At 43.6% G+C, this 25,410-nt stretch overlaps 2 protein-coding genes across 5 annotated transcripts in view; both read left to right on the top strand.

Annotated features, from left to right (window-relative positions):
- Positions 1 to 25,410, top strand: part of DIAPH3 (diaphanous related formin 3) — an 844,467-nt gene that overhangs the window by 388,315 nt on the left and 430,742 nt on the right. The gene's annotated exons all lie outside the window — the stretch shown is intronic.
- On the top strand, positions 20,080 to 21,857 carry LOC120928732 (60S ribosomal protein L13a-like). The gene is made up of 2 exons (XM_040339727.1): positions 20,080 to 20,151; positions 21,084 to 21,857. Exons 1-2 carry the CDS (start codon positions 20,080 to 20,082, stop codon positions 21,819 to 21,821), a joined length of 810 nt encoding a protein of 269 aa, XP_040195661.1. The 3' UTR covers positions 21,822 to 21,857.

Genomic DNA, 25,410 nt, shown 5'->3' with positions numbered 1-25,410 from the left:
TATGTGCTAGTCAGATAGATGACTGAAAACTAAAGCACACATTACTTTGCCCCAAGTGGACAAAGTACAGACATTTTTTGTAAATTATGCCACATGGTAATCCAGACAAAGCTACACAATTGCACAGCAAAACACATTGACGTCATTTCGGCACTGACACCGCCCTCGCGTCCCTGTTGTGTTGGCCAGTCAGTGAGAAAGTGAACGGGGAGCCTATCTATGTGGTTGTAGTGGGGACGGGAGAGCGGCCTCTGTATCCTCTGGTCTGCTTATGCCTCTGTTCATGGCAAAGCGTCAGACATAGAGGGTGACAACATCAAACCACTATCCGATATCCAGTTCTACAGGGATGAATGGACAATCCACCCCGCTGTATAAGGAGATGCTCTGAACACGACACGACTAATCAATTCGTAGGAGTGGTAATGAATTAACTATCTGTGTGACATATAACTCTCATATGGTATTACTGCATCAGTCGCGAACACAGCCTTCTAACCAGTTTCTTCATCTACAGAGGACAGAGCAGCAACATCGTATATACCATCTTAGAAGCTATGTCAAGATGTCAGTGTCACCAGTATACACATTCAGGCTCACTGACTTCTGCCTGAGTCTCCATTTCCTCTCCCTCTCCTCTCTGGCTCGAGCCTCCAGGGGGCTGGAGCATTTGTGCTCCATATAGATCACTGCATTGCTAATTGGTACACAGCCTCAGCCAAGTGGATGCAACATGTGCCAATCCACCTGGCGTCGGCCGCTCTGTGTTAAATGTTTTACATGTTGTATGTAGTACCTGCAGTTGTTGAATTATTTGGCTAGTCTTTAACAGTCAAGCTGAACAATTTTGTATGTCCTTTAAACCTCTTTCACACTGAGGCACTTTGCAGACGCTTTTGCGCTAAAAATAGCACCTGCTTTGCGGGGCGCTTTTAACCTTTTTTTCGGGCGCTAGCGGGGTTAAAAGTGCCCCAACTGGCGAGTAAACAGGAGATCCCTCTGTGCAATACAGGGGGTGCTTGCTCCTCCCCTTACCCTCTGAGGCAGCCCAATGATGGCATATAACACACACACATGATTTTCTCTTTATTTTAACCACTTAAGACCCGGACCAAAATGCAGCTAAAGAACCTTGCCCCTTTTTGCGATTCGGCACTGCGTCGCTTTAACTGACAATTGCGCGGTCGTGCGACGTGTCTTCTAACAACATTGGCGTCCTTTTTTTCCCACAAATAGAGCTTTCTTTTGGTGGTATTTGATCACCTCTGCGGTTTTTATTTTTTGCGCAATAAACAAAAATAGAGCAACAATTTTGAAAAAAATGCAATATTTTTTACTTTTTGCTATAATAAATATTCCCCAAAAATATATATATATAAAAAAAAAAACATTTTTCCTCAGTTTAGGCCGATAAGTATTGTACCTATTTTTGGTAAAAAAAAAATCGCAATAAGCGTTTATCGGTTGGTTTGCGCAAAATTTATAGTGTTTACAAAAGAGGGATAGTTTTTTTTTGCATTTTTATTATTTTTTTTTTTTTACTACTAATGGCGGCGATCAGAGATTTTTCTCGTGACATTATGGCGGACACTTCGGACAATTTTGACACATTTTGGGACCAATGTAATTTTCACAGCCAAAAAATGCATTTAAAATGCATTGTTTATTGTGAAATTACCATTGTAGTTTGGGAGTTACCCACACAAGGGGCGCTGATGGGGTTATGTGTGACCTGAAGTGTGTTTACAACTGTAGGGGGGTGTGGCTGTAGGTGTGACATCATCAATTGTGTCCCCCATAACAGGGATGACACGATTGATGCTGCCGCCACAGTGAAGAACGGGGAAGCCGTGTTTACACACGGCTCTCCCCGTTCTTCCGTTTCGGGGACAGATCGCGGGACTCCAGTGGCGATCGGGTCCTGGTCATGGATCTTCGGACTAGTACAGGACGTACCTGTACGTACATGTGCCCAGCCGTGATATTCTGCCGACGTAAATGTGCAGGAGGCGGTCCTTAAGTGGTTAAGAGTCACTGCTCCGCAGGCTTCCATCTTCCCCCGGTCTTCCTTCCAAGTTCGGTTCCTCCGCTACATGAGTGGCCAGGGGTGTGATGACATTCCTCACTCACACATTTATGGCGTGGGCCTTGAAGGTCTGGCCACTGATTTGCCAGACCTTCAGAGCACATGCACCAATGACGTCACCCTCTGCATGCAATCTGAATATCTACCCAAGCAGCCCAGTACATATGGTATACACAATACCTATATGTAAGCCTTATTATAGGCTTACCTGTAGGTACAAGTGGTATAACAGAGTTTACTACCACCTTTAAGATAGCAGAGCAGGAATTTGTTATATCCCCAGAGTCGTGACAAGTAAGATAGGGATTATTTACGAACACTGGAGACGTGCATAATCTGGTGCAGTTGTGCAGGATAGCCAATAAACTTTTAACTTAAACTTGCTCAATTAACCACATCCATTACAGGGCACTTATACACCTTCCTGCCCAGACCAATTTTCAGCTTTACAACGCTGTTGCACTTTGAATGACAATTGCGCGTCATGCTACACTGTACCCAAACTCAATTTGTATAATTTTGTTCCCACAATAGAGCTTTATTTTGGTGGTATTTGATCACCTCATGGATTTTTATTTTCTGCTAAAACAATTTAAAAAAGACCGAACATTTTGAAAAACTTTTTTTTTGGGTTCCGTTACAAAACTTTGTAAATAAGTATGTTTTCTCCTTCACTGACGGGCACTGATGAGGTGGCACCAATGAGGTGGAATTGATGGGCACTAATATGCAGCACTGATGGGGCACTGATAGGTGGCATGGATGGACACTGATAGGTGGCACGGATGTACTGTATTGTAATTATGGATGCCAATCAGTGCCAAAAACTGCCTGCCAATTAGTGATGCCCATTGTGGGCACTGATTGGCATCCATTGTGGGCACTGATTGGCATCCATTGTGGGCACTAATTGGCATCCCTGGTGGTCTAAGGTGGAATAACAGGTGGTGGGCATCCCTGGTGGTCTAGTGGCATCCCTGGTGGTCTAGTATGGGCATCCTCGGGGGGCTGTGCTGATAATCGATCCGCACAACCCCCCCCCCCCGTCAGAGGAGCCGCCGATTGGCTCTCCTCTACTTGCGTCTGACAGATGCGAGTGAGGAAAAGCCGATTACTGGCTTTTCCTGTTTACATCGTGATCAGCCGTGATTGTACATGGCTGATCACGTGGTAAAGAGTCTCCGACTGAGACTATTTACCTAGATCGGTGTTGCAGGGTGTCAGACGGACACCCTGCAACAACGATCGCCGCGATGCGCGCCCCCGGGGGCACGCATCGGCTCAATATCCTGAGGACGTCATATGAGGTCCAGTCAGGATATTGAAATCACTTTGCCGACATCTTTTTGTTATAGGGCGGGCGGCAAGTGGTTAAAGCGGTAGTTCACCTTCTCCCACATGATTTTACCATTGAGACAGGCATTGTAGCGTGAGCTACAGTATGCCTGTCCCGATTTTTTTAACCCCGGACTCACCTTGTAATCGGACATCGTAGATTTCGGCTCCCGCGGGGAATGGGCGTGCCTATGGAGAGGGAGGATGATTGACGGCCGGCCCTGGCACGTCACTCTCCCCGAGGACAGCCGGAGTAGGTCTCGGCTGTTCACGGCGCCTGCGCACAGGCTATGCGCAGGCGCCGTGAAGAGCCAAGCCTATTTCGGCTATTTCCGGAGAAGCGTGACGCGCCAGAGCCGGCCGTCAATCATCCTCCGTCTCCATAGGCACGCCCATTCCCCGGTATCTTCGATGAACGATTACAAGGTGAGTACGGGGGTAAAAAAATCGGGACAGGCATACTGTAGCTCGCGCTACAATGCCTGATTTTATGGTAGTAGGGGAAAAAAAAAAAAATTTCCGTTCATAGGGTGAACCCCCGCTTTAAGCTTTGACAAGACATAACAAAAGAAAAATGGAAGCCGGAGGTTTTTCTGCAAAGCTGCAGATTTTGCACTCTCCAGTTTAGTAAATCAACCCCAATATAACACAACTTGCTTGCACAATTAAACCATGAACATGTTGCACACACCCCCCTGCTAGGCTTTTACTACATGCACAGGTACTTCCCATAAAGAGAAAGAGCTTGGGGCAGAGAGTTACTATGAGACCTTGCCTTTAACTGTGTAGGCAAATCAAGGGGATGGGTTGGAAGGGAGCAGATGCCAATCTGAGAATAAACACCTGGCATCCCTTCAGCTGTGCAGACTCTTTTCTTGGCTGGATAAAGACAACATTCTAGCACTGCAGCTGTATTGTCACATTCCGCTCCCTATCACTGATTGCTCCGGAAGTGACGTTCCATCGCCACCATCTTGCTACACCCCACACCATTGCACAGTAATGATAGAGTGTGAAGGGGGCAAGCGGACATCTTTTTACACCCATTAGAGTTTTAGATTTCACAGTTATTTTTAACAGAAAACAGAGCTTATATGTTTAAATACAGTATTTGTAAATGCGACTGACTTGTTTACATGTTAAATGTTAAAATCAGAGGTGTTCTGTCACATTAGCAACCATGTAAGGTCAGCAGGTTTGCTGCTGCTTTAAAAATGTAACGTAAACAGTCCGTCAAATTTCCAAATACTGTAATTAAGCATATAAGCTCAGTTTTGTGTGGAAAATAACTGTGAAATCTAAAACTCTGGTGGGTGTAACAAGATGTCCGCTTGCCCCCCTTCACTTTATTAATTTTAGTATTGTTCTAACGATATGCATGTTTTTGCACTGCACTACGTTTATACCTAAATAAAAAGATGCCAAGACAGAACAAACACAGAAGTTGAAAAGTGGAGCCCCCAAGGTGATCTATTTTTTTTTTTGCCACAATTATTCGGAAATGAAGAAAGGTACACGTGCACGTGCACAATTTTAGTAGTGGAATGTTCCCTGGAGGATGAAATTGCACTGAATGCAAGGGGTCATGGCTAATCATAGATAAACTCAATACACTTACAAGTGCAGTAAGTTAACAGACTTGCAATTCAACACTGCCACAAATTTGTGGCAAAAAATCCTTGCTACCTAAGAGTGTGCACTGATAGATCCCTGTCTTGGAAAAGAGGGTGGTTTTATTAAAACAAAATGTCCCTTCTAAGTTAAAATGCAGCATTAATAAAGCAAAACCATATCTGTATATAAATAAATAAGCTAATGGTTATCCTTTATGATTATTTTGAACACTACATCTGCATTTCAACATGAAACTAAGGGGTAACCAAAGAACTTTTTTTTATTTATTTTTATTTCAATATTTTATTAAGGTTTTTCAAACATATGAGCCAAACATTTACAATATACAAAAGCGATGTGTATATAAAAACATCTACATATATTTAGGGCTGCAAGTAACGATTATTTTCATAATCGATTAGTTGGCCGATTTATTGTTTTTCGATTAATCCGATAATAGCCTTAAAAAAAAAAAAATGCATTTTTATTTTTGGACCAATTTGTTGTTGGGCAGATTACTAAACACAAATTTCCGCAAAAACACATTACATGCTTTTCTGCAGCTTCTCTATTAAAGTATATTGAACCAAAAAAAAAAAGCACCGTTTTGCGTTAAAAAGTCCTTGCCCTTTCCAAATGCACAGCAGCTGAAAAAAAATCATGGATGTGAATGTGTCCCATAGGAAATGAACTGTAGTGTGTTTCTGCAAAAAGCACCAAAAAACTGAGGTGTGAACCCAGGCCTGAGATGTTTAGTAAAATAATGGGCTTGCAAAAACTAAAATAAGTACAAAAAGAGCAAATAATCGCTACTGCAAGGGGTTCATTTTTTTTACTGTGGGACAGTGAAAGTAATATTTACAGCGAAAATGTTATACCAAACTTTTTAAAAAAGTTTACTTGGCAGCAAAGTTTAAAAAGTTACACTCACATTTTCAGCACTTGTATCAGGCATATAACAATAGACAGTAATGTCAGCGTTGTCAGATGATGATCGATTAGATCGAAACGCGTCAGGAACCTGCTGACATTACTGCCTATTGTTATATGCCTGATACAAGTGCTGAAAATGTGAGTGTAACTTTTTAAACTTTGCTGCCAAGTAAACTTTTTTAAAACGGATTTACACTATGTGCATCTTTGCCTTCTTTCTCCCCCCTTCCTTTGAATTGAGTATCTGAACCTCCCTATGGATCTGAGTTTATAAACATCACAAGCTGACTTCAAGCCGTTTCTTTCCCTGATCCTGCATTGGACTTCACCTTCATGCTGGGTACCATCAATTACAAGCGTGTTTGACCCATTAGGTATAAGCCTATTTTGGGTCCACTGTTTGCGGTAAGCCTCCATTCACCTTGGTGCTGGATTTATTTCATCTCATATCTGCGAAGATTAGTCATTTTTATTTTTGCACAATCACTAATTCTGAACTGTTTCTAAGGATTTATTTAGTAGAGACTTTTTTTCAGTTTTTATCTGTATCTGTGGATGTATCATCACATTCACATATACGGTCTTATATGATTGGACAATATCATTATATTTACAGTAGCGATTTGCTTTTTTGTACTATAAATGGCTTTTTTTTGTTTTTTTAACCCCATTATGTTACTGGCCGATTAATCGATTATGAAAATTGTAATCAATTAATTTCATAATCAATTAGTTGTCGATCAATCGATTCGATGTTTCGGCCCTACATATATTTTCAGGGTGCAATGTACACCTTCCTTAAATCACACATATTCCTTATCTTTTTTTGTCTTTAAATATATATGACAAAAAAGAACATCAAAACAAAAGGGGCATCAAATATACATGTAGGTATATTGATGATGTAAGTATCCATATCATGAACCTGTTTTAACAGCCACTAGTGTGCGGTAAGATGGTAGCAGTTCCGATGCACCAATCTTGGTAAACACTGTTATCTTTTGGCCACAATGTGGTGAAAGGTGGTAAAGTGCTGCCGATACTATATATATATATATATATATATATATATATATATATATATATATATATATATATATATATATATATATATATATAGATAGATAGATAGATAGTAACATGTACCGTGTAAAACATTTCTGCTACTTCTTATAATAGTTAGTTTTAACTAGGGTTGTCCCGATACCACTTTTTTTTAGGACCGAGTACAAGTACCGATACTTTTTTTCATGTACTGGCCGATACTGAATACCGATACTTTTTTTAAATGCAGCCATGTGTCCCCAAATGCAGCCTTGTGTCCCTAATTCAGCCATGTCCCTAGATGCAGCCATGTCCCTATATGCAGCCATGTCCATAATGCAGACATGTCCCTAATGCAGCCTTGTCCATAATGCAGCCTTGTGTCCCCTAAGAGAAAGCCAAGTACCCCCCCCCCCCCCTGTCGACATCTAGCTCATACCTCCCAACTTTTCAACATGGTGCTGCGGGATTCTGGCATCACAGTTGTTTGGCGGGGGGGCACTACCGCGGGACACCGAGAAAAGTTTCTGCCATTATAGTTGTCCCAGGGGGTGCCGAGAACAGTTTCTGCCATTACACTTCTTGAGCGGGGGGAGGGGGGGAGCGGGGTGCTGCTGCAGGACGCCAAAAAATGATTGCAGTTGTTGAGCTGTGCTGGGGGGGCGTTAAACTTGCAGGGTGGACGTAACTGACCTCATGTTCATGGCTTCTTCCTCCTTCCATGCTGTAGTGTTGAGGAGCGGGGGGGAACTCTTCCTCGGACATCCTCTACCTCCTCTTCACTGTCATTATGCGGTAAAAAACCTTGCAGTTGGGAGGTATGATCTAGTTAATTTGCGCTGAGGGAACACAACAGCTTTCATTTGAATAGCAGTGTGTTCCCCGCCGCGCCTCGTCATGTATAGACACTCCCCCTTGCCCGGGGACTTTGATGGACAGATCACCTGTCCAATCGCCTATCAAAGTTTCTGGGCAAGGGGGAGTCTCTATACATGAGGCGCGGCGGGGAACACACTGCTATTCAAATGAAAGCTGTTGTGTTCCCCCAGCGCAAATTAACTAGATGTCGGCAGCGGCGGGAGGACGACGACTTGGCTTTGTCTTAGGGGACTAGGCAGCAGCAGCTCTCCTCCATACGAGGACTGCTCTGCTCCGCTCTCCGCCCCCTCTCCACCCGCACTCCACCCCCTCTCGGGAAATAAACTAAAAACAGTATTGGGTTAGGCATTGGGAGCATTTGCGCGAGTACGAGTACTCGCGCAAATGCTCAGTATCGGTACCGATACTAGTATCGGGACAACCCTAGTTTTAACTTTTTTTATTCACCCCCCCTCAGCATACTGTGCGTATATGTACTTTTTTTGCCTATGAAATACAGCAGATTATTTGGGCTGACATCTAGCATTCACATGTTCTGTCCCGTTTAAGCTTGACATGTATTCCTTTTAGGGATGCACATTTATGTGTATGTCTAATAGGCAGGCAGTCTTGCCAAAATGAATTGCAACTCGCGAGTTAGGTGTACATTGGAATCTCATGATAGCTTTTCAATTGGGTGATATTAAATAGCACAACACACCTTCCCTTCAGTGTATTTAAAAATAATCCTCAGTCTGTATAAGGAGAACAAAAATCAACTGCTACAAACACTGTAGCTGCTGGCTTTTTTTTTTTTTTTATAAAAGGACACTTAACGTTCCAGGATCCAGCGTCATCTTCACCTGGGCTGGTTCATGCAGGTGGGGGAGGGGAATTCCGATGGAATCGCCTAGGCCAGTGGTCATCAACCCTGTCCTCAGGGCCTACTAACAGGCCAGGTTTGCAAGATAACTGAAATACATCACATGTGATATCATTTTCTGCTCGGTGATTGCAGTATTCTAGTCTGCATCTCCCCAAGGTAATACTTAAAATCTGGCCTGTTAGTGGGCCCTGAGGACAGGGTTGATGACCACTGCTCTAGGCGACTACAGAAGTGGGAGCCGGTACCTGCCCAAACTTGGTACCCGCTCCACCCCCCAAACAAACCTCCAATACTGTCAAAAGGGGGATTCTTAAAAGTGGAATTTCACATTAATGGTGAATGTGTACTTTAATATCACAAACTATCACATATTTCCAATCCATAAGCAGTTTGAAATGTGGTTGTTTCACATTTCTCCTTTATACAATCTAAACATTTCAAATGAGTGATGCATATTGCACAAACATACTGTGGATAAAAGCCTGTAGTGTGTGAATGTATTTTAAAAGGTGCTACTGTGCTTATAACTCAGATTACCATTTGACATGCTCTTTGATCTCTGTTTTATCACATAATATGCCTCCAGTTGTTGCCTCAACCAATTATCGATATACCTGTCATAAAGTGAACTTAATGACAAGGAAACAAGCTTTGTAACTCTATGACAAAGGTTAACCTTGAGCAGCTATTCTTCTTGCATTTCCTTCTGTGTACAAATTTGAATGGGTAAACATAATGTGGAGTGTTCATTATTAAATAGATGAATAAGTCATCTCAAATGTATATTTATTTAGATCACTTTACAAAGATAAGAAATGATACTGCACACTTTATTGTGCATTTTATCTATAAGTGCATCTCCTACATCATTCTCTGAAGTAATTGACCTCATCTACACAGCTACTACTTGGTGACAGGTTTAGAGACAGCTTTAGTGCAATTCCCTAATTGCATCTGAAAGAGGAAGTAAACCCTAGTGGATTTTTCTTCCTTGCTTCTTCCCTGCAAAATAAAGGCATAATGTGCTCGTATGCATCGCATGTGACACTTACTTGCAAACGAAGCATGCACATGGGAGCCACCTGTCACGGCACACTCGCCCAAAGAAACGGGCTACAGTTTCTTCAGAATGCATGCGCCAATGACATCATCGGCACAGTAAATATCTCTTGAACGGCACATGTTTAGGAGATATTTACAAAACTTTATTTTTATTGGGTTATATAAACAAGTAAGACATAACCGTATCATAAGGTACAGAATATTGAAAACATCAACAGAATGACAACAGAGAAATTGTTCAAAGGAGAAAATGGGAACACATGACATGTACACAGTGTCCAAAGACGCAGAACACAGGAGTGATCCGCATAGCTTTACTGGATAATATAAAGCAAACAACTCTTAGGTATACATTGGAAGTATAAACGGGGAATAAAGACATAGACTAAGGTGAGGGCAATGGCACAGGGATCCCATATCTCAAGTGATCCCAAGGTTCCCAGACTTTATAAAATTGTGGTATGGAATCGTGAACAGATTTTGTCAAATACTTCATCCTCTGAATTTCAGCAACCAGGTGAAGAAATCTGGGCCACAGAGGAGAAACACCAGACAACCAACACAACGGTATGAGCCTTTTGGCGGCCAGTAAAATATAGGCGGCTAAGCGGTTAGCATTTTTGGTTAGACCTGGGAATGGAAGACCCAAAAGGAAATTCAAGGGATCAAACGGAAGGGACACATCCATCACCTCCTGTGCCAGCATCCTCACCTCTTGCCAAAAGTGTTTGGTCAAGGAACATTTCCAGAAGATATGAAACAAAGAACCAGTGTCATTTCCTCAACACCAGCAGTGTGATAGAACTGAGGGAACATATGTATGAATGACATCAGGGGTTTTATACCAAAACATGAGAATTTTAATAGACGTTTTCCATTGAGTCACACATTTGGAGGACTTAAAGGTAGAAGATCAAATCTTATCCCAGGTTTGGACCGTAATAGGCTTACCTAATAAGTGGGACCATTTTCTCATGTAAAGGTGTGTGGTTTCAGAAAGAGGGGTCGACTCATGGAGGATACAGTGAATAGAGGATATTAGATGTAATTGGTGAGGGCCCTGGGCACACAAAAACTCAACAGGTGTGGGTTTGTCGAGAGTCAGGGTGGGAGATTTAGAATGAAAAAAATGTCTAACCTGTAGGTAAAAATAAAAGAGATGGGTGGGTATTAGCCTGGACAGTCTGGATGCGAGAATCTTGGTAACTATTTTATAATCTGAATTCAAAAGAGCTATGGGTCTGTAGTTGTCTGGAATGGAGGGATCCTTACCAGGCTTCGGTATGACCGAAATGTGAGAGTGGGAGACGTGGGAATGCGGGGTAGTGCCCTTAAACAAAACTGTAAAAGGGTCAACATATGGGGAGACAAAATATAAATGAAAGTTTTATAGTAGAAGTAAGGTAAACCGTCAGGGCCAGGTGATTTATGTAAGGGAAGATCCTTAATTATGGCCAAAAGTTCCTCAGCCGATACCGCCACATTCAATCCGGCTAAATCCGCTAAAGATAACTTTGGAAGTTTAATGTTGGAGAAAAAGGACTCAAACTTATCTTGGGTGAAAGAAAAATGGTTCTCCGGAGTCAGGCAATTATACAGTTTACTGTAAAACTTGCCAAAAAATATCTGACATCTCGCGGGGGCAATGCGTTCTGGATCCATCTGGTTGTAGAAGAAATTCAGGAAATTATTGAAATGGGCGCGGATGCAGTTTGTTAACCAGCATTCAATGGGGTTTGTTTGAGAATTCGTAAAATTTCTGTTTTGTCCAGAGCAAGCACCTACCCGCCCCACCCAGTTTCAACAACTTGATTTGCTCTCTAAGGGAGATGACTCTACGTAATTTTGCCACCGTGGGTGCGCACATGGGCCTCCGCTCTGCGAGAATCAGAGCAAATGTCAAGGACTGAAGAAGTCCATTCCTATCCTTTTTTTAATCGAGAGCATTCAGCTATGCAAATACCACAAAATACGGCCTTGTGCGCCTCCCACAATGTAGAAAAATCTGAAACTGACCCCATGTTAAGTTGGAAAAAATCTTCTAAGCCCTTTGCTAAAGTGGAACGTGAAACCTCAGATTGTAAGGCCCCGTACACACGAGAGGATCCATCCGCTGGAATTGATCCGCAGACCGGCTCCAGCAGATAGATCCCCTGGTGTGTACAATCCAGCGGATCTGTTTCCGCGGATTTTTATCCCCTGGGATGGATTTCCAGCGGATAAAAATTTGAAGACATGCTTTCAAATCTATCCGCTTGAATCCATCCCAACGGATTGATCCGCTGGTCTGTACAGACTCACCGGATCAATCCATCCGAATGAATCCCCTGCATGCGTCGTAATGATTCGACGCATGCGTGGAATTCCTTATATGACAGCGTCGCGCACGTCGCCGCGTCATCATCGCGACGACGGCGCGACACGTCATCCTCGATGGGATTTCGGCGCGGATTTCGATCCGATGGTGAGTACACTTCATCGGATCAAAATCCTCGCAAATCCTCGAGAGCATTTATCCGCGGAAACGGTCAGGTGGACCGTATCCGCGGATAAATCCTCTCGTGTGTACGGGGCCTAAGAGATGGTCATTAAGACGCCAGTGACAGGTTTTGACGTAGGCCTGGGAAAGCATGAGATCCAACACAATGGGAGCATGATCAGACCATGTAATGGGTGATATACCAGACTCGACCACATAGGGAATAGTCGGGCCGAAATGAGAAAATGGTTAAGACGTGAGTACATTTTATGAGCTGGGGAGTAAAAAGTAAATTGTTTGGATAATGGGTGCTTAATCCTCCATGAGTCGAAAAGTTGGTGAGATCTAACACATCTACAAAGAGCATTGGCCTGGGATGTAATCTTTTTAGATGGAGAGACATTAAGGAGGGTCTGCCTATCTCTGGTGGGAGACATAACCAAATTGAAATCCCCACCAACAATCATAAAAGGTTGTGTACAATATTGGGGGGAGTCAAAAAGCTTGTTGAGGAAGGACATCTGACCAGTGTTGGGACCATAGAGATTGACCAAGGTAAAAGAAGAGGCCAGAAGCCCACAATCCAAAATGAGGAATCTCCCGTGAGGATCAGCATACAAGCTCTTTACCTTAATGGGACAGGACCTTTTAATCAGGATAGCCACTCCCGCCTTGCCTGTGGAATCAGAGGCAAGAAAGAAGGTGGGGAAAAACTTTGAGGCAAATTTAAACGAACCTCCCGCACGGAAGTGAGTCTCCTGGATCAATATTACATCCGCGCCAGAGGCTCTGAAGTCCTTCAGGGCCATCCAGCGCTTGTGGACAGAACCTAGACCCGTCACATTATGTGACAAAATCCTTAAGGCCATGTAAATAAGCTAAGTAAATAGGCTTGTGTACATATAATGAAAACATAAATTAGCATAAAATAGGAGGTATAAAAATAATAGGTATAATGCTGTATATGGACATTTCTAGAAACAACATCACCTCGATACCTGTAAGGCAATAGGTATTTCCTGCAAAGGAATATCATTGAATCCGGAAAACAAAAACATTGTAAATTCGACCTACAGAGCTGATCTTCAAATATGGACACATAAAAAAAAACACACAGAAGACAAGAAAAAAAGACCTTAAACATTAAAATCCTGAGTTATAAATACCACTCAGGAGGCCCCTGGCACAGCCTAGGGTCAGGCAGAGGCATAAACGGACTTCCATCAGGAGACTCCGGGTAAGGAGACAGGGGAGGACCGACTGCACACCTTATGAACTTGGTAGCGTCCAAAATGTGTTGAGTAGTCAGTGATCCATAACTAGTGAAGGAGAAAAAAAAGTCAGCAAATAAACATGGATGACCGACAACATGAGCATGACAACCTAAAGAAATGTTGGGAAAAATATCCACCCCGAACCGGAAACAGGGTGGATACGAAATCTCGAAAAAGAAAGGCCAGTAAAACCAGTTTCTTATATAACAAAGAAACCAAAATGCAAAGTGCATGGAGCACTAAGGTGTGGATCCAGGAGAGAAAAAAACATGGAAAGTTCAAGGAGGCTGTTTGGAGAAATGTGGATGTTGAGGAGTGGAGAAATGCTTCTAAGATCTTCACCTCATGGAGGTCCAGATGCGGCTGGGAGTGTTGGGAAGAGGACAAACCGAAGCAAGGGGAGGATTCAAATCTTCTTCCGGAAGAGGAGGCAGGCCAAGACTTTTCAGAAATGCTTCACCTTCTTGCAATTCACGCAGGGTATGCTGTACTCCATCTTTGGATGCAACGAGGCGGAAGGGAAAACCCCAATAATATGGGATCTTGTGATGCTGTAGATGAGAAGTGATTGGACGCAGAGAACTACGTTTAGCAAGGGTAATGGGAGAAAGGTCGCTGAAAATCTGCAGTTTTCCCCCTTTGTATGTAATTCGGGACTTGTTGCGCGTGGCCAGGGTCAGCACCTCTTTGCTTTCAAAAAAGTGAAACCTCACTATGACATCTCTAGGCCAAACTCCAGCCGGAGGTTTAGGGCCCAGAGACTGGTGTGCCCTATCCAGGCGCCAGTCTATATCCACCACAGTGGGGGCCATGACGTATGACCCAGGAGATATGCACGCAGATCTGAGTCACCCACTGTTTCGGGGATACCCCTGAAGCGCAAGTTCTGCTGTCTTTCCCTGTACTCCAGGTCTTCCTGTTGTAGTTGTAGCTGGGAGACCAAAAGACTGAGGTTGTGGTTTTCCTCCTCTATAGCCTGTACGTAGTTAATCATCTCATCAAATTTGTTTTCAAGAGTGTCTGTACGTTTTCCAATTTGATTAATCTCTCCTCTGAGTTCCGAAGCCAGCTTGCTTACCTCAGCTGAGACGTTATTTGTAACCTGTCGGAGCAAGAGTTGCAGTTTGGCATCAAGCTTAGCATCTACAGTGGGTGACCGCGATATTGTGTCAATCTCGCTCCCTTTCTCGGCGAGATTGACCACCTACGAGCCCCATCGCGGGAGCCATCGCCGAGCTGGCTTGCCGCGATGGAGAGAAAGCCATCATAGAAGCGACGGAAGATCCGACTTGGATTCCCGCCAATTCTACACGTGTGCAGCGTTTGGTATGAAATGGTATTTAATAAAAATCCGGCATGGGTTCCCCCCTCAGGAGCATACCGTGCCCTTAGGTCTGGTACGGGTTGTAAGGAGACCCCCCCCTACGCCGAAAAAACGGTGTATGGGTCCCCCTACAATCCATACCAGACCCGTATCCAAAGCACGCTACCCGGCCGGCCAGGAAAGGAGTGGGGACGAGCGAGCGCCCCCCCTCCTGAGCCGTACCGGGCTGCATGCCCTCAACATGGGGGGGTTGGGTGCTCTGGGGCAGGGGGGCGCACTGCGGCCCCCCCACCCCAGAGCACCCTGTCCCCATGTTGATGAGGACAGGGCCCCTTCCCGACAACCCTGGCCGTTGGTTGTTGGGGTATGCGGGCGGGAGGCTTATCGGAATCTGGGAGCCCCCTTTAATAAGGGGGCCCCAGATACCGGCCCCCCACCCTAAGTGAATGGATATGGGGTACATCGTACCCCTACCCATTCACCTGGAGGCAAAAAGTTAAAGTTAATAAACACGACACAAGGGTTTTTAAAATAATTTATTAGTCTGCTCCGGAGGCCCCCCCTGTCTTCTTTATTAGCTCTTTCACCAGGGGCGGCTTCTTCTTTGACGTCTTCGGGTGGGGGCCGCTCTTCTTCGCCGCCGTCTGGTTCGCTTCCACCCCCCGGCGGGTTTCCTCCGACGTCTTCGGCGGGGGGGGGGGTTTGTGCTTCTTCTTCCGCTGTCAGCGGGGGTCTTCTTCTATGTTCGCCGCTCAGCGCTGAACGTCTTATTCTTCTTCTTCTGTGCTGTGACGTCGTCTTCTTCTTCTCTTCTCCCGATGTTGACACGTCGCCTCTTCTCGCTGCAATGACGGGTGCGCAGCTTGCATCTTACTTATATAGGCCTCACAGTCCCATCATGCTCCGTACCTACCCATGTGATACCTACCCACGTGGGTAGGTACCGGAGCATGATTGGACTGTGAGGTCTATATAAGTCAGATGCAAGCCGCGCACCTGTCATTGCAGCGAGAAGAGGCGACGTGTCAACATCGGGAGAAGAGAAGAAGAAGACGACGTCGCAGCACAGAAGAAGCAGAAGACGTTCAGCGCTGAAGGAGAAGGCACCGGACAGCGGGAGGAAGAAGCGGGGTGCGCCGAGTCAACAGCGGAGAGCGGCGAACATAGAAGAAGACCCCCGGAGAGCGGAGAAGACCCCCCGGATAGCGGAAGAAGAAGCACACCACCCCCCCGCCGAAGACGTCGGAGGAAACCCGCCGGGGGGGGGGCACTTTTATAAAAGCGACCCCCCCGGCGGTGGAAGAGAACCAGACGGCGGCGAAGAAGAGCGGCCCCCACCCGAAGACGTCAAATAAGAAGCCCCCCCTGGTGAAAGAAATAATAAAGAAGACAGGGAGGGCCTCCGGAGCAGACTAATAAATTATTTTAAAAACCCTTGTGTCGTGTTTATTAACTTTAACTTTTTGCCTCCAGGGTGGGGTGGGGGGCCGGTATCTGGGGGCCCCCTTATTAAAGGGGGCTCCCAGATTCCGATAAGCCTCCCGCCCGCATACCCCGACAACCAACGGCCAGGGTTGTCGGGAAGGGGCCCTGTCCTCATCAACATGGGGACAGGGTGCTCTGGGGTAGGGGGGCCGCAGTGCACCCCCCTGCCCCAGAGCACCCAATCCCCCCATGTTGAGGGCATGCAGCCCGGTACGGCTCAGGAGGGGGGGGCGCTCGCTCATCCCCACTTCTTTCCTGGCCGGCCGGGTAGCGTGCTTTGGTTACAGGTCTGGTATGGATTGTAGGGGCACCCCCTACGCCGTTTTTTCGGCGTAGGGGGGTCTCCTTACAACCCATACCAGACCTAAGGGCCCGGTATGCTCCTGAGGGGGGAACCCATGCCGGATTTTTATTTAAAATCCGGCGGAGAGTTCCCCCTCAGGATTCATACCAAACGCCGCACACGTGTAGAATTGGCGGGAATCCAAGTCGGATCTCCCGTCGCTTCTATGACGTGCTTGCTGGAATGTGCTTTTACTATTCCAGCGAGTGTGAGATATCGGCACCCTGTCGCCGAGAATCAGCGCGATGCCGTCGTGCTAAAAACACATTCTCGGTGGCAGGCACTGTAGGATATCTGGGGTGAGGACTTTGTGTGGGGAAGGAGGACGGCGATAGATTCATTCTGCCTGTGTGGAGCTCAGCATCCACACGTCTTCCTTACTGTGCGTCCGGACACGCCCCCCAGGAGATATTTACAGTACCCATAGGTAAGCCTTATTCTAGGCTTACCTATAGGTACAACTTCCCCATGGAGGTTTACAACTTCTTGAATGCATATTGATGATCACTGTGTGACTTTAAAGTTGCAACCTCTGGGTGGTTGATACTGGGCAGATTGCTGAGCACTGGTGGGCTATGTTTACCTGGCTGTGATGCTTGGATCCTCTGAGGCTCAAAGCAATATTGTATTTATTGCTCATAACAGCCACAATACCTGCGTACTGCTTGCAAGATAATTGCCAAGTCACTATAATTACCGGCTGTACAGTTGCCAAGAGATTTCCTGCTTCTTTTTTGCATCAACCTATAGATGTATGGTGGAGTGGAAATACACCTATGGATTTTCAATTACAAGCTGGACACCCCAGGTTGTGTTCAGCTTGCTGCTTTTGTTATCTAATATGTACATCTACAACCCCTGGCAAAAAGTATGGAAAATGTTTATTCAATTGTTTAATTGTGCAGACATTTTTTTAAATAATCACAGGCATGCCTCAAAACTATTTTTGTTTAACATTCCAACCTCCTTGCTTCCGGAAACACTTAAAAAAAAGAGTTAATTGCAACTGTTTTTGCAGATCAAGCAAAGGACAAAAAAAAAATTAAATCACTCAATTCTGAGGAAAATTTTATGGAATCACCATGTGCTTTGCAGTTCTTAACCACTTCAGCCCCAGAAGATTTTACCCTCTTCCTGACCAGAAAACGTTTTACAATTTGGCACTGTGTCGCTTTAACTGACAATTGTGCGGTCATGCAATGCTGTATCCAGACACAATGTGCATTCTTTTTTATCCCACAAATAGAGCTTTATTTTGGTGGTATTGGATCACCTTTGCAGTTAATTTTTTTGCACCATAGCCTATAAATAAAAAAGTGACAATTTAAAAAAAAAATTTACTTTTACTATAATAAATATCCTCCAATTTAAAAAAAAAAAAATGTCTTCATCAGTTTAGACCAATATATATTCTTCTACGTATTTTTGGTAAAAAAAATCAACAATAAGCACATATTGGTTTTCACAAAAGTTATAGGGCCAGATTCAGGTAGAACTTACGCAGATATATCTGTTGATACGCCGCGTAAGTTCTATGATGCACCGTCTTATCTATGCGCCATATTCAGGAAACGATACGATACGCCTGAATTTTGGCTTAATACGACCGACGTAAGTCTCCTACGCCATCGTATCTTGGGTGGATATTTACGCTGGCTGCTAGGGGCGCTTCCGTTGATTTACGCGTCAAATATGTAAATGACCTAGATACGCCGATTCACGAACGTACTTGCGCCCGTCACAGTAAGCTACGCTGTTTATGTAAAGGCGTATGTCCGGCGTATAGTTATCCCTCATAAAGCAGGGGTAAGTCATGTTAAGGTATGGGCGCGGGAACAGCGTTGTATTTTACGTCATTTACGTAAGTCGTACGTGAATGGGGCTGGGTGTAAGTTACGTTCACGTCGTACGCCTTGAGCCGTCGTTTCTTGGGGAGTATATGCAACGTGATTCTGAGCATGCGCGCGAATGCGCCGTTCGTTCGGCCATTCATTTACATGGGGTCACAGTTAATTATAATACAACACGACCACTACCTACCAAATTTGAATTAGGCGGGCTTACGCCGGCCCATTCAAACATGCGCCGCTGACTGTGAATCTGGCCCATAATGTCTACAAACTTGGAAAGATTTATGGCATTTTTTATTATTTAATTATTATTATTTTTTACTAATAATGGCATTGATCTGTGATTATTAGCGGTATTGCGACGGTCAGACACTTTTGACAAATTTTTGCGACCATTGACATTTTTACAGTGATCAGTGCTATAAAAATTATTACTGATTACTGTGTAAATGTCACTGGTAGGGAAGGGGTTAACAGGGCGATCAATGGGTTAAATGTGTGTTCCCTAGATGTGTTCCAACTATGAGGGTATAAGACTGACTGGGGGAGGAGACTTATCGTTGTTCCTACTTGGTGGAAACAAATAATAAATCTCCTCTGCCCTGACCCTCTCTTAAAGAGGACCCAGTACCCCACAGGGTTTCGCACAGCAGTGCCATTGTGCCACAGTAAAAGTGTGCGAGCCAGTCGGGAACCGTTTAAACACACCTCTGCATCAGATTACATCTGCTAATTAGTCTGCAGTTAAAAAAGAATGCTTGCACACCTTGGTGAGCTGTAGAACCAACCTGATTGACTTAAATGATGGCTCCAACATGAGAGATGTCTGTAGAAAAAAAAGAGGGGATTATAAAACTTCTTCAATAAGGTAAATCATCACGGAATGTTGCAAAAGATGTTGGTTGTTCCTAGTCAGCTTTGTCTAAAATCTGGACCAATGACAAATCAAATAGGAAGGTTGTTCAATAGAAGCATACTGGTAGACATCAAAGCGTCAAGATATAAAACTTAAAACTTCCTAACTGCAGACTTTTACCTGTAGGTCCTAAAATCCTATCAAAAAGCACACTTTCTAAACAGTATTTAAAGCTGAAGACAGCAGATATGGATGTAATACTTATATAGGGAGGTCTGTTGTATCCCTGTGTATCATCTGTGGCTGTTCACTTCACTGGGTATATGTGAGGGTTTACATTAACCTTAAAGTGGAGGTCCACCCTAAAAAATAAATTAAAAAAAAAACACCAAAATGTGACCAAAAAAAAAAATGTGACAACAAAAAATTACTTACCAGACATTGCAGTTGCTAGGCGGATCTTCCTAATCTGCTTCTTCCTAGTCCGCGGCTGGTCTTCATCCTCACGTTGTCTTCTGGGGAATGGTGCGCGCTGCCTTCTGGGAACTGTGTGTATTCCAGAGAGCAGCCACCCATTCCTACTCGCGAATGCGCAGTAGGAAACGGGCAGTGAAGCCACAAGGCTCCACTGCCTGTTTCCCTTAGTGAGGATGGTGGCGCCGGGGCCTGCAATGATCGAGGGATCGGCCTCGGGGGGCCAACATCACAGGCGCCTAGGACAGGTAAGTGTCCTTATTAAAAGTCAGCAGCTACAGTGTTTGTAGTGTTTAAAAAAAAATTGTGGGTGGAACCCCGCTTTAAAGTGGTTGCAGCTTTTGGCCGCAAGTTTCCTGCAGCCACACTCTTAACATGGATCCTTTGGCCACTGTTGTATTCTGGGCTTGTTGGCACTGTTCCATTTGCCTAGTTGTGGCCTACAATTTATATTAATTGTTTGGGGACATCCCATGGTGTGTGTCTATGTCAACTGTATCCTTTACTATATCATTAAGAAAAAAATGTAAATTTCATATCTTGGAGCACTGTACATGACACAGACTGACCTCCTTCCCTGCGTTTCCATCATTTAATCTGCATGGATTGCTACAAAACTGGAGTTACATAGTTAGGTTGAAAAAATACACATTCCATCCAGTTCAACCATAAAAAAATAAATACTCTTTCTCGGTCGGCAGCACAAGATGGCGGACTCTAAGGGCAAGGTCAAGGCTGATGCCGCGTACAGACGGTCGTTTTCTGCGATGTAAAAAAAACGACATTTTTAAAAACGTCAATTTAATTGACCGTGTGTGGGAGAAAACGTTGTTTTATGTCTTCTGAAAAACGACCCCAAAAAATTGACGCATGCTTCAATTTTATGTGTCATTTTTCAAAACACCGTTTTTTACTTCACAGAAATTGACCGTGTGTAGCAAAAAACAACTTTTTAAACAACGTTTTTACACCCGCGCATGCCCAGAAGCTAGTTATGAAGTGAGCTTCAATGGAAAAACGTGGTGAACGTAACCTCGCTTTGCTAGAGCACTGTGAAAAAACGATGGTGTGTAGGCAACATCGTTTTTGAAAATTGAAGTTTCAAAAACGCAGTTTTTTACTTCACAGAAAACGTTGTTTTTTTACATTGCATAAAACAACCGTCTGTACGCGGCATTAGGCTCCACCAAAGGCCAATGCTGCGCCACAGGGTAAAGGAAAGGCCCCGACACAGGTCAAGAAGCTACCTTCAGAACTCACCAAGGGAGGTCTTCCAGGATTCTACAAGAACTTGTGTGATGGATTTAAAGCTTCAAGTCATGTTCTGGTCCTGGATGGCAGAGGACATCTCCTTGGTCGTCTCGCCGCCATTGTTGCTAAGCAAGTTTTGCTTGGACGTAAAGTGGTTGTTGTGAGATGTGAAGGTATCAACATTTCTGGCAACTTTTACCGAAACAAACTGAAATACCTTTTTTTCCTGTGTAAACGAACGAACATAAACCCTTCCCGTGGGCCATACCACTTCAGAGCACCTAGTCACATCTTCTGGAGGACTGTAAGAGGTATGCTGCCACACAAGACTAAGCAAGGACAGGCTGCTCTGGAGCGACTGAAGGTCTTTGATGGTATCCCACCTCCTTATGATAAGAGGAAGGGTATGGTGGTCCCTGCTGCCCTGAAGATTGTGCGCTTGAAGCCAACACGCACGTATGCTCTCCTCGGCCACCTTACCCATGAGGTTGGCTGGAAGTACCAGGCAATCACTGCCACCCTGGAGGAGAAGAGGAAGGCAAAGGCCAAGCTGCACTATAACAACAAGAAGCATGTCATGAAACTGAAGAAGCAAGCCGAGAAGAATGTTGAAAGTAAAATTGCAAGGTACACAGATGTGCTGAAGAAATATGGTATCCTCGCATAAACATGCCCACCACAGACCTTAAATAAAATATTTGGAGAAAAAAAATACAAAATTGAGTCGTGTAGGTTATAATGAAGGTTCCCCATCCTAATGTTTTGCACACTGGCACTCATAGTATAAGAGACACAATTGTTATATAATTCAGACTTTACTATCAAATTGCAGATAAAGAAATGGTCTAACTCTTCACCAAAATGGTTTTACAGAGATTGCTAGAATGCTTCATTATGCATAGTGTCCATATCCAAGAAGTAGCACCCAGCTTGAAAAGTGAGTCTGTATGCATTTATAACCTCTAAATACCCCAAACCAGTTATTATAAATTAGGTTTTTTAAAGACACAATGGGGGTTATTTATGAAAGGCAAATCCACTTGCACTACAAGTGCACTTAGAAGTGCACTTGGAATTGCAGTTGCTGTAGATCTGAGGGCAAGATCTGAAATGAGGGAAAGCATTGCTGATTTTATCATCCAATCATCTACAAGCTAAAATTTTGTTTTTCATTTTACTGGCATGTTTCTCTCAGATCTACAGTGACTGAACTTCCAAGTGCACTTTAAGTGCAACGTCAAATTGCTTTTCGTAAATAACCCCCAATGTGTTGTAAATAATAACAAACATTTAAAAAAAAAAGAGAGAGAGAGAGAATTCTATCTATCTATCTATCTATCTATCTATCTATCTATATATATATATATATATATATATATATATATATATATATATATATATATATATATATATATATATATCCTGTTCACTTTAGATTAATTATTTTGTGTGAAATACCTGGTGGTCCTGCCAGTTCTCCTTGCTTTTTTTTTTTTTTTATACTGATCATGCTAGGCATGGAAGCACATCTATCAGGTGTCTATTTTTGGCTGTGCTTGGGAAAACATTCTGCCTATCCTCCAACAATCAGACTTGTGCTGACTTACCTCCTTGAACTATTCAACAAAGATAATCACTTATAAAAAAAAGTGCTACATCTTCTTCAAAAAAAATAATACGTTTTACACTTGTCTGCTCTGTGCACTAACCGTTGCACAGAGCGGCCCTGAACCTCCTCTTCTTGGGTCTCTCGCTAGCACTCTTGGCGTTCTATGGGGGTTCATTCATTTGGCTCCATTCTAAGTCTCGCTGTGTGCGTCTATTGACACTGACCGTGGGGCTTGGCCTTGCTCCCCTCCACCCTGGTTCAATCATCACTGATTTTGATTGACGACAGCAGGAGTCATTGACTCTCGCTACATCATTAAACTAGGAAATGAGGGGAGAGAAGAGCTGCAGATGTGTACAGTGCTGGATCGAATGAGGGCGTAGGTGAATAAAAGGGGAGGTGATGGGAGATCGAGATGCCTAAACAGGTTTAGCCTTAATGCAAAGAATGCATTAGGGTAAAAAAAAAGGCATTAGAACCACTTTAAACTGCTCCAAAGTCACCCCCAAAAGGTACAAGAACCTTTTACTACGTTGGAGCAACTTGAGTTGCTTCAATTAGAACAGTTCCATTGCACTGCACGGAGAGCGACCTGTCAGGTGGCTAAGCCTCAGAGTGAACTGAGCCTAAGGCCTTGTACACACATCCGAGAATCTCGTAAGGAAAAACCCATTTTCCCTGACAAGATTCTTGGCAGGAAACTCTTGTCGCCGGAGTGTACTGACTTTAATTTCAAAAGAACTGCGGTTCTCTTGAAAGGTAAGAACGCGGTGACATCATCGCGTATGACGAGCATGCGCTCGTCACATTTGATGCTGTCACCGCCATCTTGCTTCACCCTACCTATGCCGTGGAAGCTACTGCGCATGCATCAAAGTAATTTCGAGCATGCGCCGGTTTCCACGGCAACGGGTAAGTATACACACTCGGGTTTCTCGTCGGGAAACTGGCCGACAAGAATCTCAACGAGAAAAAAGAGAGCAGGTTCTCTTCTTTTCTCATCAAGATTCTGGCCAGATTTCCAGACGAGAAACCTGAATGCCTCGTACACACAAACAGGAATTTTGGCAAGAAGCAGTTTTCTTGCTGGTTTTTGCCGAGAAACCCTGTTGTGTGTACAAGGTCTTAAGCATTTTCCTTTTTTGTCTACAAAAGATAAGGTTGTCTTCTCAACAAAATAGTATTTTAGCAATCCAGATAAGCACTGGGAGTTTTTATAGACTGATTGTCTCCATGAGATCTACTTGTATGCAGCCAGCCAATCTGTTTGTCATTTTATAATAGTACTTCATCTCAAACTTGAAGTTGTTGATGATGTTATAGAATTGTAAGTGGAATAATGGTGCTTCTCCTTTGTGTTAAAGTTGGCATGCAGTCTATTAACACAATGAAGAGCCAGTACACATATTATCATTCCTAAACCACATCAGGCGTGTTTCAGCTAAAATCAGCTTTTACAGTATGCTAGCATTCAAAGCAATAAGCAAGTAAAGGGACAGTGCTGAAGATGGCAGTTTAAGAATTATTTCATACAGACATGACTGCATCATGTCTTCTACTAGATGTGCAAAAAACATATGTTTGTATTGCTAAATAGATGGTTAAAACTTTCCCCGATTGGGCTGCCCATAGCCACAAAAGAAAAGTCTAACATGATCCAATGTTCCATGTAGAATTTTTATGCATCATATAACTTTTTATCTTATTTTACTTTGTTGTTCAAAAGCTTTATTATGTATTACTGCTATACTCTTGTTCATACCTTATTAATAACTATGCTTGTTACTGCATTTGTGTTCGCTTTCTCTTTATTAAAAGAATTACAACCACAGCCTTCAAATAAAGAGAGCAGTAAGTGTCTGTGTCATGAGCAGTGTGTTAGTTCTGCTGTTCCTTTTTAGTATTAGTTGCCTGCTTCTACACATAACTACATTGCTTTTAGTCCATGGCTGGATATTGGTCACATAAATTCTGAGGCTTTCCGTTCCTTTATAGCTGCAGTAGCATTAGCTCATTTGACTTGCAATTTTAGCACATCCCATAAAGTATTGTGTGCGCACAGATTCTGAATTATTAAAAAAAAATAGTAGATGTGTGGTAGATTTAAAAAAAAGATTGTGTGTCTGTTTTGAAGCACCCAGTGTATGTTACTGAATATATTGCACCATTCATATGTCTGAAAGAGGCAATTGGCTACAGAGTTTGTGATGCTGGAAGTTGGAGCCACAGACCAGCTATTCTGTTATTGGACAGCTATGATTACAGAAAATAGAACATAGGAACATAGTTTTTTGTACAGGACACAATTATATATGCTAGATTAAAGAAACTGTACAAGTTGAACTCCAGACATGCAACTAAATACCTAGCTGAAAAAAGAGAAACCTGAGCCTACTCACAGTATACATGCATATATATACCATAATACTATGCCTTGGGGTTTAGGAGTGCATAGGGCATGGAGCACAGGAGTGCATAATGCACAGGGCACATGTGCCAGAAGTATATAACACAAAAATGAGGAGAGTGCAATGATCAGGAGTACATAAAACATAGAACACAGCAGATCAGAATTGTGTAATGCACACAATGCAGGGGTTAGGACTGTGTAATGCAGGATGAAACGGTAAGGGGTGCGTAACACATC

Source organism: Rana temporaria, chromosome 2, assembly GCF_905171775.1.
Source record: "Rana temporaria chromosome 2, aRanTem1.1, whole genome shotgun sequence".
Lineage (NCBI taxonomy): Eukaryota > Metazoa > Chordata > Amphibia > Anura > Ranidae > Rana > Rana temporaria.
Note: the sequence above shows the minus strand (reverse complement) of the source record. Positions and strands in the feature narration are given on the sequence as shown.